The sequence below is a fragment of the Camarhynchus parvulus genome, chromosome 3 (assembly GCF_901933205.1).
Source record: "Camarhynchus parvulus chromosome 3, STF_HiC, whole genome shotgun sequence".
NCBI classification, from domain to species: Eukaryota; Metazoa; Chordata; class Aves; order Passeriformes; family Thraupidae; genus Camarhynchus; species Camarhynchus parvulus.
In genome coordinates, this window is record NC_044573.1 from 32971686 (window position 1) to 32989165 (window position 17480).

The following is a 17480-nucleotide window of genomic DNA, read 5'->3' on the forward strand; positions in this document are numbered from 1 at the left end:
ATCACTTTTTCAAATCTGAAATCTATACCTATTTAATTGTTCTGAGTTACTCAGAAAAAAGTTTTGTTTTGCCTCTCTCTCTTCTTTTTTACCAGCAGTGCACTGTTTTAAAAATAAGATTGATCTTACATATGAGTGTGATACCGGGGGGAGTTTAATTTTTTTTTTATTCTGACAGAGACTGTTAAGAGGTGTTCTCACAATTCCTGTTAAATCAGATTTTGTGTCAGAAATCTACATAATGCCTATGATGTACCATCATTCGTTTCTATGTATAGAACAAAGTTTGCTTTTTTGTGCTTATTCCATAGGGGTGAGAACTACATATATATAAATTCTGTATATGAATGAATGGGTTTCTGATTTTGTCAAGTTAGGCAGATTTGTTGTTCAACCCAAGCTAAGAAAGAGCTTGTAACCCTGAATCCACCTGACAGGCCTGTAACAAGGGTGAGTGCTTCATAAGCTAAATTGCTTTTCTGAAAATAGAGAAGATTTATTGCTTTGGGACTTTTTTGGAGAGTGTAATGGCAACATCTTTGCTTTATTTCTTTTCTGGTTTTGCTGCATTTGCATCCTTAAGTGCTTTATTTTTAAATTAAAAAACAGTGTATTGTGAAATGATGTTATTTCAGATGCTGGAGGGGGAAGGCTTGTATGAAGGTATCTTCTTAGTTCATTTCTATTTTTAAGATCTTTAACAATAGACTATGCCCTTGGCAATAAAGTTACTGTACTTCTCTGTAGATCAAGCTAATGCACAGAGACCAAGAACCCCCCACAATTGCTCAAGGACAGTGGCCAAGCAGGGAACTAAATACTGGAGATCAATGCTGATGTTATTATATGTTTGGTAAACTCTCCAGAGCTGAAAAGAGAGCATTTTGGTTTTTCTTTCCACCTAAAGAATTTCTGATGTCCTTTCCAAGATCATGCCTCTTGCTTTTTTGTGGGCTCTCAGGAATTATGCCACATACCAGGACTGACAGCCATGTGCACAAAGCTGTACACAAGCAGATGTGGAAACCCACATACATGTTAATACATGCATCCCAAAATTTCCTAAGTCCATTGGCTTGTGTTCTTTTTGAGGGTGATTTTGAAAAAGAGCATTTTGTTGACAGTGTGTGCTAAGCCTGAATACGTGTATAACAAGAGTAATTTAAGTATCATCCCTCAGCATTAAATTTCTCTTGAGCCCACTGAAAGTGCTGCATTTTAGCAGAGGAGTACTGTTCCATTTCACATAGATATAGCCTAAATTAATCCAATAGCATCTATTTTTATATAGCTATGTTTGTGCCATTTGTGTTTCAGAGGATGGGGTAGGAAGCAGCATATTGATACTGTTAGAAAAACTATGCTTGTATTGATTGGCCCTGTGACTGATGATGATTCTTTACAGGGCATCTAATTTCAATTCCAGTTTGCTCTCCTGATGCTGGGACTGCCAGTACTCTGATGGCAGGGTTGAGTCTCTGCAAAGGAAAAAGTACCTTTTTCCATAGTACTTTTTCTGGCCATATAAGGCATCATGTTGGCTGCATTGGTGAGAGTCCCCTTGGATCCTTCTTAGCAAGAGGCCCAAGTTTTGTGTGAGGCAAGGGGCTTAAATGGGAGAAGGGTGGAAGGATTAATGTCAGTAGCAATTAAAATTTGTCATATGCCTCATTTGGGGTTGTTTGTTTTGCAATACTTGGGATTTCTAGGTGCCACAGGGTGAGGTAAGGACAGCACACCAGCTTCTATTGTTTCATTATACACTTATAGGATGTTTTTCCAGTTAATCTTACCACCCATCAGTAGCCTAGGGGTTGTTTTTCAGAAGTGATGAGCACCCACAGCTTTCTTGGAAGACACATTTGAAAGAGTTTGGCACCCCTGAGAAAGCAGCACTGTTAACTTTGTTCATTGATTCTGTTTCAGTGCCAAAATGAGATTGCACTGAAGTTTTGATACGCAGATGGATCTTTGTACCCAGCTGTAACACTTCTTCCTTTCTTGTCCTCTTGTAGGCTTTGAAATTGCATTTTTCAGGCTATGGCAACCTAAGAAGATTCAGTGTTTTCATACACTGGTTGTTAATGAGTATCTAGAAAATGCATTGGTAGCCACATGAGTGAAATTAAATTAATCACATGAAATGTACCAATGTGGCAATAAAAAAGAAAAAAATAATCAATTTGACTGTGATAAAACTTGTCATGAAGTAAGTGTTTCCAAAACTGCCACAAACAAATTAGAATGGAAGGTGGAAGTAAAGATAATTTTGAAATAACCTGGCGACAAAACCCATATGGGAGGATAAAATTTCATTAATGTTCTTCAACTGACATGTAATAATAATTTATTGAAAATGGAGAAGGGTAAATACTTGTGTAGGTATTTACAGTTAGGAAGTTTTTCTTGGCTCCATATTGAGATCCAAGAATTATCTCATGCAGTTTTCTAGCTTAGATACTTTGTCACTTGCTTTTAGTTTATCATTTACAATAACTAATTACAAGAGTTAAAATTCACCAAATTCTGACTCTGGATTTAAATAGTTGTAAAACTGAAATAGTAGTTTTCATGTTGTACAGGCCCTTTTACTGAGTATTTCTTCACTAGTACAAACCATGTACAACAACATGCAAATGATGGAAAACCACAGGCATTTTATAGAAACAAGATTCATACACATAACAAAGAGCTTTGAAGCACGGTCAGAAGTTGGCAACAACAGATATTAGAAGTATATAGCTCTTCTTAAATAACTTTGCTATCATTTCTCTGAGAATGAAATGATACACCAGTGGCAAAACAAATTGTAACCTCAATAAAGTTGCATTTTGCTATATAAAATAAAAGGTTGTACCATAAACTTTCTATGTGAGAGACAGTTAGAGAAGTGAGTAAAATCCTAAAGTTTTTCCTTATTAGAAAATTATAATTGGGAAATTCTTTTTGGAAAGCAAAGATAGTGAGACTGTCTACCAAGACATAAAGCTTTTGGATGGTAGTTTGTATAGCAAGAAATGAAGTCTCCACTAGGTTTGGAGGCAATGTTTTGGATCCTCCATTCTCTTGTATGGCTTGTGTTCTGTAGCTTTGCGTTTGTAAGAACTGTGCTCCCATGTGAAGTGCTTACATGGTATCAGGTATCTGTTGCTGTATAAAGGAGCTCAGGTACTTGCATGGCAAGTGTCCCAGCAGGAAAAATGGTTACCCTCAGTAGCTGGGGTGTGAATACTGAACCTGCTAAGTCAGCTCTCTTTCAAACTCAAATTACTTATCTAATGTATTTTACTAGCAAAGGAGATTGCTGCTTTTATTGTAACACGAGGCAGTCTTGGGCTTTGTCATTTTGGGGATTACTGCTTAAAAAAAAATCTGATATTGCCTGTAATAAAACTACAGTCCTTTGCCACATAACTGAATGCCCACAGAAGAATACACAAACCTTCTTGAGTAGTTTTCTGCATTCAGACCAAACTGCTTCATACAATGAACTTTTCTTCCTAGTTCCTAGTTTGTAGTGCCTCCATTTTGGGGTTTTTATTTATGTCTATATACTTGAGTTACAAGGCCTTATTTTCATTGTTTTGTCCAGTATGTTTATAAGTATACACACATCACATTTATTGAAAATAAGCACAGTGTAAGAAGCTTTTTGTTATTTTATTACCAAATTCTGTTTTAAACAGAGAAGAGACAGGTAGTTTAATTAGATTATTTCTTCTGATTTTGCAACCTGGTTATTAAAATTTTTCTGAAAAGTGTGAAACTTTTGATTGAAGCAGATTCACTTTCTATTAATGGTAGGGAAAAGAGAAAAGCTTTACTTAACAGAGTTTCAATTAACCAACAGTCATTGCTGCTTTCCTTTTTGACTGTTGGTGAAAATGCCACCACATAATGCATGCCACTTTCAGTTCCTGTACAGTGACTGTAAAAACTCCTGTCAAAAGATTTTGTGAAGGCCAGCAGAGCTGAGTACACTCAGTTACATAGATGCTCCAATACCATCTTCTGTTAATTATCCAGCTTAGAATTAAGAAAATATCTGATGTTTCAATAGGGTCCTTTATGCAGCTCTTTCATGTAGGAGCTGTTTGCAGGGCAGTCTGGTGTAAGCCTGCATTTTTCTGCCTGTGGTTCAAGTCAAGCTTCTGCTTGACTTGTGGTCAACTGTATTAACCACAGTTCCCTCATTAACTTCCAAATTAAATAGTATATTCTGCCTTTTTTAATTCCCCCTGCCTCCTAAAGAGTGGAATGTAGAACTTCGTCTTGTGTGGCAGCTAAGTCCTTCTCCTTGGATGTTTAATTCGTGGGAGATGGATCTAATATAATCACTTTGTGTATTGTAGACAAAGATAGAAGTCCTTAAGTGTATAACTCATAAAATTCAAAGGCAGATGAAGTATGGCAGATGAAGTATAGTCATGCCATGAAGCTGAGTCAGGGGAGGTTTAGGTTGTGTATCAGGAAAAGGTTCTTCACCCAGAGAGTGGCTGGGCACTGGAACAGCTCCCCAGAGAAGTGGTCACAGCACAGCCTGGCAGAGCTCAAGAAGTCTTTGGACAATGCTCTCAGGCACATGGTGTGACTCTTGGGGTGCCCTGTGCAGGACTCAGAGTTGGGCTCGATGATCCTTGTGAGTCCCTTCCAGCTCAACATATTCCATGATTCTATTCTAGGGACTAATTGCATATCATGTAAAGGGACCAGTTTTCAAAATACAGTTTATGGCTTTTGTTGAGATAGGGAAGTAACTAGCCACACTGATTTTTATTGCAAAATCAAAAGCATTTGCTCCCTCTTTTTAAGCAAAAGAAGATGTTCAGAATAGAGAAACCTGTGCTGTGTCACATTAGTTCTTTATACATTTAAAGTAAATCCTGAAATGTATCCATGTAGGCTGACAGGGAAAGTAAATGAACCTCATTGTAGCAAGTCTTTCCTCCAGAAAGCCTTTTATGTAACTGTAATTACTGCAACACATTTCCACATAATCCTGTCAAGGATAGCCCTCTGGTTTTAAGCTTGGAGAAGACACAAGTTTGTGACACTGTCATTCAGAAACTGCCAAGAGCCAACAGACAAAAGTGCCTCAGGTTGCAGTGATGACTTGCAGAACAGACCATCACTTCCAATCTTAGGGCAGACTGGTAGGAATGCCCTTCATCTCTGGGTGACATTCCCACCTTGTGCAGTCCAAGCCACTTGGGAATAATCATGCCAGGCAACAGCCAGCCTGCTGTGTGGGTGGTGTGGGAGGAGCAATTGATCCTCTTTATGAAAGCAATGCTGTAAGCAGAAGCTTAAAATAATCTACTCTACTAAAGGATATCATTTCATCTCCACCCTTCCAAACAAATAAGTCAAATTAAAGCACTCCTACATAATCCCCCTTCCTTGTCACAACAAAGAAACATAAGTGTTGGTTTTTCTGCTGCCCTGTTAAATTTTCGTGGCAGTTTTGCAAGGCTAATTTAACATTACCAGTAGAAGCTGCACCTCAGTGCACTCATTTCTTGTGATGAGACACTTGCAGACTATTATTTCTGGGTCATTTGTGCCAGCTACTGGTCCTCTGCATGTTGACTTAATTTATTTCCTCTGCCTCCACACTTCCACTACTTTCCAAGTACTTCCTTGCATTGTTTCATTAAATAATCCATTCAAGCTCTTGAGCAGATAAACAAAAGGGAAAGTGACTATCAAAAGTGTGGCAGAGATCAATTTTATCCTCTGAGTTGTTCTGGGTAACATTATTTGCCCATTTGAGGGCTATAAAACGCTGCCAGACCAGAGACCTGCAAGTGTAATTGCCACATTTATCAGTTCAATGTTGCAAAGGCCAGAGCTGCTCCAGTGCCTATTGGATTGTGCCCTGTGTCTCCCTGTGTGCATCTCCATCTCTCTCTCTATAATCAATGCTTTATATAAGCTCACAGCATCAGGCAAGCTTAAGGACAGAAGTTATGAAAACAAAGTTGTTTGTTTTCTGTTTCTCTACAACTCTTGGAAATGCAATGCAGGCAAGTTTTTATGGGTGGTCTTCTAACTTATTTTACACATAACCATTGTCTGCAACTACAGTGTTACATGGGAAGTTTGGGGTGGTGTGAGTTTTTGTGGAAATTAGAGGCCTTTGGGGTTATCTAATAGATGAGTTGCAAATTCAGTTGTAAATGTGTTATGTTTTATCTGTAGCAGAAATGTATGCATGCTACTTTTCAAGTTAACAAACGTTACTGCTGATCTACAGAATTAAGTTTTTTAAAGTCCTACTAAGGTCTAGGAAGAAAAAATTACGACTTCTTTTGAGACAAGGATGCCCACAAGGTAAAAAAAAGGGCAATTCTAAACATACTTTCTACTTTAATTTCTATTTATTTCTAGCACACCAGGAACTACTTGCTTAGGAAAGCATTTTTCTCCTGGTACTTTATCTACTTTCATTTCATTAATAACTAGGAAGTTACAGACTGCTCAACCAACCCAGTATGGCTTAGCATATATTCCTGCAACTAATGGAAATGCTATAGCAAAGAAAAGAGAAGGTGTGGTTTATTGACTTGTTGACCATATTGGTGTCTGTGCAAGCTGTTTGGGTGACCAGCCTGTAGGGAAGGATTTTGAGCTGCTGCTGTATGCAGAGAGGTTATTACAATGTGGAGCTGGAATCTATCCAGGGCACTGAAGCTTTCTTTCTTTTTCCCTGGTGTTCCCTCTCTTCAGTTTTGTAGCCCCGCTGTAGCTGCTTGTCCCCCCTGTGGAACCAGTTTCAGTGCTGGAAAATTAATCTTTCAATAAGTATCTGATGGTCTCTGCAGGATTATATCTTTGGAGAGGCAGCAGCAGTGTGTCATTGACTTCTTCCTGCCCTCTGATGACAGTGATTTTGACACAAATCCGCCTCACCACTGCCCCTGCCCAAGTGAGCTTACAAAGGAACACAAAGTACACTCCAAGCAGAAAATGTGTCTGCATTTCACTTCTATAAGAATTAAAGGCAAGCAGTGTCAGTCAGCAGCAGAATGATACTGCAGCTGTCCTGTCTGTTCAGGACTTGATGTCTTCAAGAAGGAGGTTTCACAAGTGCTGCAATGTTTAAGAAAAGTAGACTGGAAACCATTTATTAACTGTTTAGCTTGGTTCCTCCCTGAGTCATTGTGAGAAATCAAAGCATGAGCTCTGTTTAACATCTCTTGTGCCACTCACTGACTTTCCTGATAGATTACCCCAGTGGAAGGATTGGTGTCTATACTAAAGAAGAGAGATGACAGAGATGGAAAAACAATTGCTCAAGTCCAGCAAAGGCAAACAAAGAGAAGAGTGAGATTCCAAGAAATGGAAGACACATTGGATCAAGGTAGTTTAAATTTGATTCATGGATTGTGCTCTTGGGGTGCAAATATTGTCAGTCTTTTTGTTCACAGCAGCAAAGCAGGCATTTATTCAGCATACTCTCTGTTTTTTTAAAACTTAGTAAGTAAAGGTGATTGATCAAAGATTGTTAATCTGTACCAGGTTTGGGTAACAAGACTACAGAAGGATACAGTGAGTACACTTCTGATTTAAAGCTTGGTTGAGAAAGAAGTCACTGCTTTTTTTCCTCTGGCTGAATGATTTACAAATGACAAATAATTGAAGTCCTTTCATTAATGTTCATTGCTTAGAGGTGGGAGGTGTAGGCTTTCTCCCTAAATCCATTTGCTGTGTAGGTAGAGGGATGCAAGAGAAACAAGTCTGTTGTGCTTTGTCCATGGGTACATTTCCAACCCTTTCTAGTGGTTTCCATGGGATTGGAGGGTGTCAGATTTTAACCTTGCTTTATAATTTAACATCCATACATATTTGCTAGCTGTCATTAAATCTGGCTTTACACCTTTTGATGGGCTAAATAGCCTCATGAGAAACACAGTATGTTTCTCATGTAATGCCTTTTTTTTTTTTTAGTTTAGGGTCTCTATTATTCAAACTGAAGAGATGCTAAGAAAATTACTTTTGATTGCTAATGATATAGAAAGTTCTATCTACTGTGTATGCCAGCCACTAAATGGTATAAATTAGTTTTTTTAAGTGTGTTAGCATGTCTCAAACATTCAGAGCCTAAAGGGACCCTATCCCATCTTTTTCTTGAAATTATTTTTAAAGGATTTATGTTTTATTTAAAATTCCAGTTAGAGCTATTTCTATTATTTTCCCCCAAGGATTTAGTGATTCAAAAGGAAAATTGTTTTATATTGTTATTATTACTTCAAGTTTGATTTCAAACACACACCAGAAAAAATCAGTTGAATGTTTCTTTTTACCCCATTTCTTCTCCCTGGTGTAGAGTGAAGGGAGCACAGAAATTTCCTTAGAGCCCTGTCAGTCTGACAGAAGGCACAGATGTTGTTCATGTGTACAGATAATCAAGGACAAGTGAGGTTGTGAGGATTTAGCAGCACCTCTGCAACCTCTGCATTACTCCTACTCTGGAATAAACAATCATGCAAAGAATTAGCAGAGGATAACTGAGATGTAAAATAACCCCTCACATTAGCCTACACTGAAGGTTTTGTGTCTGCAGTCAAAATGTGAGGGTAATCACAAGCAGTTTGTTATAGTGCAGTCGGTGTCATTAGAAATGAAGCAAGAACGTTTCCATTTGGTTTCATTTCAAAGCCTTGGTTTCATTTGAGCTGCTCCATGGAGGATGGCTTTGGCTGTGGGGCCTTCTCCCAGGTGAGCTTATTGTGCTTCAGTGTGGAATGACTCCACCAGTGATCCCAGCAAGGACAGGCACACAGACTGCAGAAATGAAGCAAGAGAATTATTTAGGTTTCTGAAGGGACTGGAAACATAAAATTCCCCATGTGTATTGTGGTGACTTTGACACAGTGAGCATTATTAAGTGTGTTTACCTCCTGACTCATTCATGATAAAAACATATCTCAGGTTTTCTCACATGCATTTGTATTGCTTTGTGTAGCATCTTTTTTCACCTTTTCTGCTCTTATTTGCAGATGAAGTGTCTGGTGGCTCCTGTATTTTGCTGATCCTGCTGTGCATAGCAACTGTTTTCCTTAGCATTGGAGGAACTGCACTGTACTGCACCTTTGGTGACATGGAATCCCCTGTGTGTACTGATTTTGCAGCCAACATGGATTTCTATTATACACAGATACTGCAGCGTGTGGAAGAACTTAAACACTGGATAGCCTTCTCATAGCTGAAAGGAGTGGACACAGCACGCTCAGAGCTCACCTGCGGCTGCTGGAGAGAGTAGAACAAAATTGTGATTTCAAGTTCTTTAACACTTGCCACCTGCAGGTGATGTGTATTTGATGAGATACTTTCACATTTACTTAGAAATCAAGAAAATTTTAGTTTAGCAATCAGGTGGCACAATGTTCACATCTGTTCACAACTGTAGCAGCGTGGTATGGGAGCATAAAAAGTCATTATCTTCATCCTTTTGAAAGTAGGCAAGTAGCTTTTCATCCACTTGAGCAAGTGAAGAAGAAGGAAGAAAATTAACTGTCTTCTGTATTCTCTCCCATTGCCACACATTGTGTAAGCAATCTCTGGAAGCTTAGAAAAAGGACAGCTTTAATTTACAGCTGTTTGTGCAAAGGTGTTGCCTCCAGCTATCATGCAATAAGTCTCTGTTTTATGGAAACATTATTTTTTTTTCCTAAGTCTTAATGTTTTTATCCATTTTATTTCTCCTGGTGAGCCATGTAATTCTTTGGGTGGAGTGAGAAGAGTGCAGTGGCATTCACAGAGCCCTCATTTGGTAATTACCAGGCTGACCCTGTATCTTACAGCTTGCAGTGAATATCATGAATGGGATAAATCTGCTGGCAGATTTCACTAAATTTCTTGGACCTTTACTCTCAGTATCGTGTGGGTTGTTCTAGAAATGGAAGGTTAAAAAAGAAATCACTGGTCTCACTAAACATGGAAACAAAAGATGTTTACTAAATTATTCATATTAAATAATCAAGTGGCTTTGGCTCATTTTAAAGCACCTGGGAGCAGGTGTGGGGCTAACTGGGTTTTCCTCCAGCTACATCACTGACTTGGAGTAATCACTTTGTGCCTCAGTTTCTCCTCCATAAATGGGGAATAATGATCCTTGCCTTTGTCTATGAATATTTATTGGAATTAGGGCTCATGTCTGCTTCATCCCAAATGAGTGCACAGGCTCACAGAACTGTGTGGCTGCAGCCTCTGGGTTATGTGAAGGGGGACTGATCCAACAGAAGAGGTTCAGAGGCTCACTGCAGATCCGCAACCTGTCAGAATTCCAGGGCACTTGTTCCAGCCAATAAAGCACATTTGCATTTATTTGCCCTGCAGTTCTGAGACCTGGATTGTAAAATCTGTTCTTTCTCAGCTTTACAAACAAATTTAGATCAGTACAAAGAGTCATTTGAAATGGGTATTTCTATCCCTTGGTGCTCAGCCCTCCCTGTGTGGTGGTGAGAGAAGCACTGGCAGCACAGTGAAGGTGAGAATTGGATACAGAGCCCTCTGGGCCACGCTCTGCTCGAGGGGTGGCAGCTGCACAGAGCCCAGTGGTGCAGCCCTGCTGACAGGGTGAGTGTGAAAGGATTCCTTTACACCTCAGGAAACAGCATTTTTGAGGGGCCCACTTCACTCCACTCTGTGATTTCCGGCTTACTAACCTTGTATGATGCAGCGTGTTCAGGTTTAGGACATCATTTTGTAAAATGCTATGAAGTGAAATCTTTGAGATACTGCTCAGAATTATAACATTAAAGATCATGCTTTCTGACATTTGCAAGCAAATTGTCCCTCTAGTGAGCTTGGTTGTTCCTAATGCACTGTTACACTTAACGGGTTTTTAAAGTGAAAGTTAAAATCATGGTTTTTTCTAGAATAAACTGCATGTATGATTTCTCTTTTGGTTTTCACTGTGGAGGCTTGGTTTATTTATACCCTAGGGAGCCTCATGTGCAGCTTTGTACTAAACTAGCAAATTTCAAATGCCCAAATTAATGAAAACTTTTGCTTTTAGAATGAAACTTGAGAATGGTAGTTTGGGGGTTGTTTGTTTGTCGTCCTCAAGAGTATCATGATGGGCTACTCTAAAGGAGAAAGGGAAAGACACTTTTGTGTTTTAAAGTGTTACTGGCTGGTTCAGTTTATTATTTGAATTCTGGGTTTGTTTGTTTATTTATTTAGTTTTTCTTATAAAGAGAAGCTTAATTTTCTATTTTGGCAATTTACTCACAGAATAATTAAAAAGCATGCTTTCAGTTAAAGTATGTATTTATAGTGACTATGTAGTTAGAATATATTTTGAGTTTCTGTAACTTTGCATTGAGTGTTTCTGGATATTAAGTATATTCCTAAAGAGACCACTGTACATTTCAGCTTAAAAAAAATATTTTTAACTTTTTGTGCACTTCATCACCAAAAAGATCAAGAGGTATTTATAGATCTATTTATTTAAAAGTATATCAGGCATGGATATCAAAGATCCACAACTTTTAGGTTCATTTAATTAAAACTATTTTAAAGCCATTATTTTATTTAAAACTATAAAGCTATTTAAAGTCAAAGCAATTTTTAATAACTATTTCAATTTCAAATCAGTGATCCAAATCCTGGTGTTTTCTCTTTGTGCTGTGTTCCTGGTGCAAACACTCAGGAGTATCAGCAGAACTGCCTACAAGATGATGAGGAGGTTGTGCAGCACGTCACCAACATGTACCCACTGACAAGTGAGCAGCCAGACATTCTGTGTAACTCAGAAACCCTTTCCTTGGGACCTGAGCATCTCTTCAGCCTTCCCCTGCTGTGCCAAGGCAGCAGCCCTGCAAAGGCTCCCAGGATTTGGGGGAGCAGAACAGGCACATGTGCACAGGCTGTCCAACTCCTGAGCTGAGCTGCTCACTCCTCAGTGGCAACCAGGGGTTCAAATCTGGATGCAATTTCTGTTGGCATTCCGTTATGAAAAGCTGGTGGTGCAAATTCTTGCTTTGTGTGACGGTTCTGTCAGTGCAAATGGTCTGTAGGATTACCAAACTTGCAGCTATCAACAGAACAAAATTTACTTTGCATTGGAGCTCCAAAGAATGCAGGCAGGCCTGATGTTGGCCCTCCTGTGTGTTCTGTTCTCTTTGGAATACTGGTGACATGGCTTCCAGCTGGGTGACCTGAGGGGTTAGGACCTTACAGACAGGTAAATCAAAGCAAAAAGAAATAGTGGATTTGAACAGTTATTACTCATCTGAGCGTTTGAGGTAAAATAATACCAAGCAACAGCTAAAATTGTTTCAGGAGGAAGAAAGCAGTGGAAAAAGGCTTCCCTTTCACACACACACTTGGTGCATTTCAAAGCCTTTTGTATATAACTTTTTATTCATTGTTTCCTTCCCTGCCACTGTCTTTATGGCTGTTCTGCTTGGCAATAGAGGGACCATACTTGTGCTGAGTCGGAAACATTTGTAATTGATAGAAAAATAGTTGTGCCACTTAATCATCTGCAGTACTCTGCTGGAAACCCCCACCTTCCTGTTTATTCTTTGAGCATCAATATTTCAAAGAGATTCTTGTGATAAAGGAAAAATCAACAAGGCTTTTTATGTAGATTCAGCATAATGCTGACAAAAGATCTGACCACATAATTAACACCCTCACCCCAAACAGCCCAAACTAGACCAAGAAAGGCACTGTGCTGTAGTGGAGCCACACTAGACTACAGGCTTCTTCTCAAGACAGCATAAGGAAGCAAACATTCCACAACCCAGGTATGCCAGCAGAAGTTTGTGATCTAGACACAGGCTGTGTTTTAATTTTTTTTTCCATTATCCTTGGTTTCATACCTGGAAAATGCATAGTAGCCCTGGTGACAAGCAGTAGGAAGTATTGTAACAAAAAGGGAAACTGGTTTAGGGTTCTTGGTAGTAAAGGGCAAGTTTGAACTATCAGGTAAACAGAGTACATTGGAAGTCCAGATTCTTGTGTGGCTGGGTACTGTCCAATGGAATAACCTGAAGGGATGACCCTCCTGAGGAAACATGTTTGCCTACTTTGTACTGTAATGTAAAACCAAGAACATCTGAAGGGAATCAAAGTTATTTGTAACAAATTTGTCTTAAGCTTCCTTTAGCAAAAGGAGTAAATAACTGTCTTTGAAAGTCACCCAAGCTTGTAATTTACATACTGTAGCAAAAAAAAAAAAAAAAAACTGTCCCAAAGAAAATACATTAAACTTTTTGGATACTGTGATTTCTAAATGTCTGAAAAGACTTGAGATTTTCTGTGAAATTCAAGTAAATGAACAGTACCTCCAATATGAATTTCATTACTAAACCCAAATCAGAATGGAAAGTGAGGATAAAAACTGTAAGTTTTGGTGTAGTTTTCCTGGTTGTATTTGTTTCAATAGTTTAACAAAAACCCAGTTTCCTCACAGAGCCTGGTGCTGCCAGACCAGGTGGGTTTCAGGTACTAAAATGTTGCCTTACTGTAGCATTGTGAAAGCAAATTGACAGATGGTGAATTTCAGAATTCCTAGTAATTGGTGGGTGGCCTGGATAGTGGTCACAAGGCATTCTGCTCTCTGAACTCAATGAAATACATAAAAACACAAACAGTTGCAAGTCAATCCAACCTAGCAGCCTCTGATCTGAATAGGAGTATATCAATGCTACATTTTGCAATACTTTCCCACCCATTTTTATTCCTTCTGGCTCCTTTCCACTTTACTGTTCTTTCCCAGAATGAAATAGCACATTTTCTATCATTCACAGGACCATGAGGGAATTGAGTTAGGAAAGGACCTCAGAAAGTCTCTAGTCCGACCTTCTGCTCAAGGCAGGGTCAGCTGAGATCAGACCAAATTGCTCAGGGCTTTATCCAGTTGGATCTTGAAACCCTCCAAGGATGAAAACTGCACAACCTCCTTGGGTATATTCCTCTGCCTGGCTGTGCTCAGGGTGAAAAGGTTTTCTTTATACCCTGTGTAATCTCTCTTTCCATTTGTCATCTCTCATGCGCTCGGTGCTCACTGCTGGGAGGGCATTTCTTAGTAGCTTCCTCAGAGAAATCATCTCTTCTCCAGGCTATACATTATTTTCTACCACTGTCCTTCTGATTCTTCACCCTTTCTTGTCCACAGTATCTTCTTTTCTGACAGGGATCCAGAATTCTTCTATTAAAGTAGGGATCCTGCATCCCTTTCCTCTTCCACCTCACACTCTGAAATTCAATAGTAAGATTTAGAAATCAGCAATGAGGCCACAGGCAAAAGTGAAATAGCAATTACAACTAGTCTTGCAGTAAAAACTCTTGATGACTCTCACTGGCTCACCAGTGTACAGCAGTGATGGCAGAACTTGGGCTGATTCTTGTACTGCTCATAAACAGCTGGTGTTTAAAGGACTGCATGCTGACATCCATGTGTCTTAATGAAATATTTGAAATATTTTTCTCTAAAATAGCTACCCAAGGAATCCTAAAATATTTAACTATAAAGTCCTTTCTTAAAAATGAATTTTTTAGAATTTGGCTCCTTTAGAATTTAAGGCTCCTTTATATCATTTGTGGTTTGTATTACTTTGAATTAAAAGTCATGGTAATCCATGTTGTCATAACCTGAGCCTAGGGTTTACTGATTTCAGTAATGTCCCAATATTGTGGTCATCTCTTAAAGAAAATGATGGTGGGGAGTAGGTGCATGCTGTTTTACAGTTGCTCTGTGACGGCTGTTACTGAATTGGTACCAGTGAATTTCAGCCAAAGTCCTGCACTTGGGTTCATCAGGATTTTTTATTTTTTTACTATGGCAAACAGGCTAAAATAGAAAATATAGAGACAGCGCTGAAGCACAGCCAAAATTTGTAAGATACGTCCAATACTAGACCAAAGTCCTCCATTAATCTAAAATTTTAAGCTGCTCTTCTTGAAAACAAATTTGAATCCATCTTCACATGACATCAGATCCGTCAGCTCTCTCCCTCTGCTTTTTGCCAAGGAGCTGTCTAGCAAAGTGTCATCTTGTAGCCAAGCTGGGCCCCTGATGCAGCCCTCATTTGTTAGGTTGCTGGGAAGGTTCCAGTAACACTTCTGTCAAGTGCCAGTTAATGATCGTGTCCCCTTTCATTGCCTGGCACTGAAAATGAGTTTAAGCCCCACTATTGTGTTTTCATAGACTGATCAACCTTAAAGCTGTTACCAAAACAGCTTTCAGAGTGAGAGCTAAATGTTTTTCAGAAAGCACCATGTGCCAAAAACTGCAATGAGAAAACTTGACTGGTTTTGCCATAACATGTCCAGACTCCACAGTTGCTGTTTGCAGTGCAGAGAAGCAGTGCCCATGCTGTGTTCCCAACAGTGCACCCCTTAAGCTGGCCAGGATTCATTCTGTTCTCCTGAGCCAGCAGCCTTGCATGAGAAGGGAGTGGTTGCATCAGAAATGATGAAAGCGTACATGCCCTAGAAGTTGAGCAATGTGAGATGGGAGATGTTTTTTCTTTTCTTTTTAAACTTTCATCTAGGAAACATTAATCAGTTTCCTTTCTTGTCTTTTTATTAGAGAAATACAGCATTAAGCCAATTCCTCTGTTTCTTTTCCAGAAATAGGAATTAATGCTTTTTGCCAGAGAGAACATGCATCTTGCCACTTGATGCTGAGAATCTTCGTGCTTGTACAGCTTTTCTGCCAGAATTTCTAATGAAATGGATAGATTGTCTCTGAGGCTATCAGAGTAGCAAGAACATTTTCACACTATTTTTCCTGAGCCAGCTGAATTCAGTGCACTGTGGTAGGGACTTGCAGAAAAAAGAGACTGGAACATTTGAATCACTAAGATCCAAACAGTCAATTTCAGCAAGACAAAATGTCAGTATCTACCGTCACAGAAACCAGCAAAGTTGCTTCAAAAGACCCACCATAAATAATAGAAAAGAGTATGTGTGAAAAGAGTTTTAAAGCAAAAAAAAAAAAAAATTCTGAGGTCTCTTGTGACTTTTCAAAGATTTGAAGGTTTGTGTAGAAATTGATAAATAAGGGGTAGCTACTTCTCAGTGTTACACAAAGGTGAAAACAAAGTATCTTGTGGGCAAAATGGATGCAGAAATAATGTAGCAAAGACCTTAGATCAGCTATGCTAATTTTTTACTGGAAAGAATAAAAAATATTTCTGATAAAGGTATCTATCAGTGATGGGATTTTTTCATCAGATTTTACAGAAACAGAAAAAAGACGCACAATAGTTCAATGACATCAGGGAGGAAAAGGGACTGAGGATTAAAATATTGTTAAATTCTTTGTAGACTCTTTAGGAGCAAGTGGTTTATACAAGGTCACGTAGCAGGAAGAAGAAGAGCAAGATCAGAGTTTATAAATCCTATTTTATGATCTTTTGTCTGTTTCCAGTTCCCACTAGGACAACACAGATTAGGGAAGATAAATGAGTAGCCTTTTGTTCATAGTCTCTTTGACTTCACACAGCTTTGAAGACTTTCTTTAAAGATATTTCCATATTCTTATAAATTTTGTGGTGATCTTAAGGAATCAATTTTATTCAAGGGATTAATTTCTTTTCTAGTATGCAGGACAAACTGCAAATGCCCTTTTGGCGTATTTTTAGTACTTGATATCATCATAGCCATGGTAGCTGGTTGCTATTTACATGTATTAAAACAAATGGTATCAACAGACCACAAACTTGTGGGAACACAAAGTATAGTGGCAATTTCTATCATCAGAAAATGAGGCTCAGGCTGTCTGCAGTTACTTTGTGTTTCACCATCTAACTCATGCTCTGTTAAGTACCAGGAAAATAACAATTCTCAGCAGAAGGGGCCCTGCTGAGAATCCTAATCAAGGCACAATCTCACAGCTCTGCTGGGCTTCACACAATACCTGTGGCTGTGCCAAGAGGGAGGAAACAAAGCGATGTGGAAAGAAGCCGCAGTCACCAGATTCTGCCTCCCGGCAGAAATGAAGTTCTTGTGAGGCACAGAAATGTTTTGACCATAAAGTGGATGTTGTCATCACTGTCTGCAAATGTGAAAGATGAAAATAATTTCAAATGCTCTTGGCATCCCTAAAAAATGACTTTAATAACCCTATTTTCATTTCAATTTTTGTGTTACTGAAAGCTTTCCCTTGGTTGAAGGCAAAGAAAATTATGCAATGTTTTTTGAGGGTTTTTTTGATGTGTACTGTCTCTTGTATTTTTCTATAAATAGGGAATTACTTTTCTGAGTCAATTCACTGGGTAATAGCCCATGATTTACCTACAAAGGCAAAGTAGATGGCCATTAGCAATAAGTGACTCATGTATTATAAAACAGCCCCATTAAAAGGAGCCATCCCTATCAAGTCGTGCAGGAGGATGATGAAACAATATTTTCAGTGAATAAGCTGAATTTTGCAACATGTAGCAAGCCTTGCACAGCCCACCCACACTGCCAGCTCAGTCTGGCACTTTGGTGCAATTTGTGCTGGGATCTTTCAG

The 17480-nt window shown here is 38.9% G+C and overlaps 1 protein-coding gene across 3 annotated transcripts in view; it reads left to right on the top strand.

Moving 5' to 3' along the window:
• CNST (consortin, connexin sorting protein) overlaps positions 1 to 9981 on the top strand; it is a 46230-nt gene extending 36249 nt beyond the window's left edge. For all 3 annotated transcript variants that reach the window (XM_030945603.1, XM_030945602.1, XM_030945604.1), the window contains 2 exons: positions 7228 to 7363; positions 9003 to 9981. In XM_030945603.1, the coding sequence (XP_030801463.1) occupies positions 7228 to 7363; positions 9003 to 9208 (342 nt within the window). In that variant the 3' untranslated portion in view covers positions 9209 to 9981. The remainder of the gene's footprint in view (positions 1 to 7227; positions 7364 to 9002) is intronic.
• The last annotated feature ends 7499 nt before the right edge of the window (positions 9982 to 17480 follow it).